The sequence below is a fragment of the Otolemur garnettii genome, unplaced genomic scaffold (genome assembly GCF_000181295.1).
Source record: "Otolemur garnettii isolate 467f Iridium unplaced genomic scaffold, OtoGar3 scaffold00110, whole genome shotgun sequence".
Lineage (NCBI taxonomy): Eukaryota > Metazoa > Chordata > Mammalia > Primates > Galagidae > Otolemur > Otolemur garnettii.
The window spans coordinates 3,148,376-3,149,433 of NW_003852505.1; the positions used below are offsets into that span (position 1 = coordinate 3,148,376).

The 1,058-nt window shown below is 40.4% G+C and overlaps 1 protein-coding gene across 2 annotated transcripts in view; it reads right to left on the bottom strand.

The window, feature by feature from the left end:
* The window catches only part of UPF3B (UPF3B, regulator of nonsense mediated mRNA decay), a 21,641-nt gene that overhangs the window by 9,046 nt on the left and 11,537 nt on the right, over positions 1-1,058 (bottom strand). For both annotated transcript variants that reach the window (XM_003797005.2, XM_003797006.3), the window contains exon 5: positions 547-657. In XM_003797005.2, coding sequence (XP_003797053.1) covers positions 547-657 — 111 coding nt within the window. The remainder of the gene's footprint in view (positions 1-546; positions 658-1,058) is intronic.

The following is a 1,058-nucleotide window of genomic DNA, read 5'->3' on the forward strand; positions in this document are numbered from 1 at the left end:
TTTTTTTTTTTTTTGAGACAGAGTCCAACCCTATGCCCCTGAGCAGAGTGCAGTAGCTTGGTAGCTCACTGCAACCTCAGACTACAGATTGCAGGCATCCCGCTGCCTCAACCTCTGGAAGTCGCTAGGATTACAGGCACTGGCCATGGAGCCCACCTGGGTTTTTCCATTTTTTTCATGAGTCAGAGTCTTACTTTTGCTCAGGCAAATCTCCAACTCCTGAGCTCCAGTGATTCTCCCTCCTCAGCCTCCCACAGTGCTGGGATTACAGGCGTGAGCCACCGCGCCCAGCAGTCTTCAAACTTTTTATATTTATAATACAGTTGTATGACACAAAATAGGTCAGAGAAGTTTTCCTATCTTATCAATGCATTCTCATAATCTTGTGAGGCACCTATTATCATCTACATTTTACAGTAGAAGAAACAATCTCAGAGAAGCTAGTTACTTCCCCAACATCATACAGCTAGCAAGTGACAGACGTGGGAGACAAACTTGGGTATTGTGATGAAAAAGCTGTTGCCCTAATTCCTTGTGCCCACTTACCTATTAGTTCTCTATTTTTTGCTTCTATTTCCTCTAGCAGCGTCTCTGGAGTAGATGTCATCTTCTCATTATCTGTGGCATAACTTTCCAAAAATTTTCTATATTCTGGATCTAAAAAATCAATCAAGGAAACAGAAAATATAGCAGACTTTAAACAAAAAAGGAGATACTATCTAGGATACTTATTTATCAAAATAACTTTCTATTTCATGGAATATTAATTTTTAAAAAAGCATATGCACGAGAGACTACTTAGGGCTTAAAGGGTCACTTATACTCATAACTCCTATAACTCATACTCATTAAGAGAATCTGGTTTAACAGGAGATCAGGAAAAATGAGACTTCACATTATAATGGAACAACCAGGGGTGTTACAGAGTTTGCTTTTTTTTTTTAATTTATTTTTTTGTTTTTCAGACAGAGCCTCAAGCTATCCCCCTGGGTAGAGTGCCATGGCATCACAGCTCACAGCAACCTCCAACTCCTGGGCTCAAGCAAGTCACCTGCCTC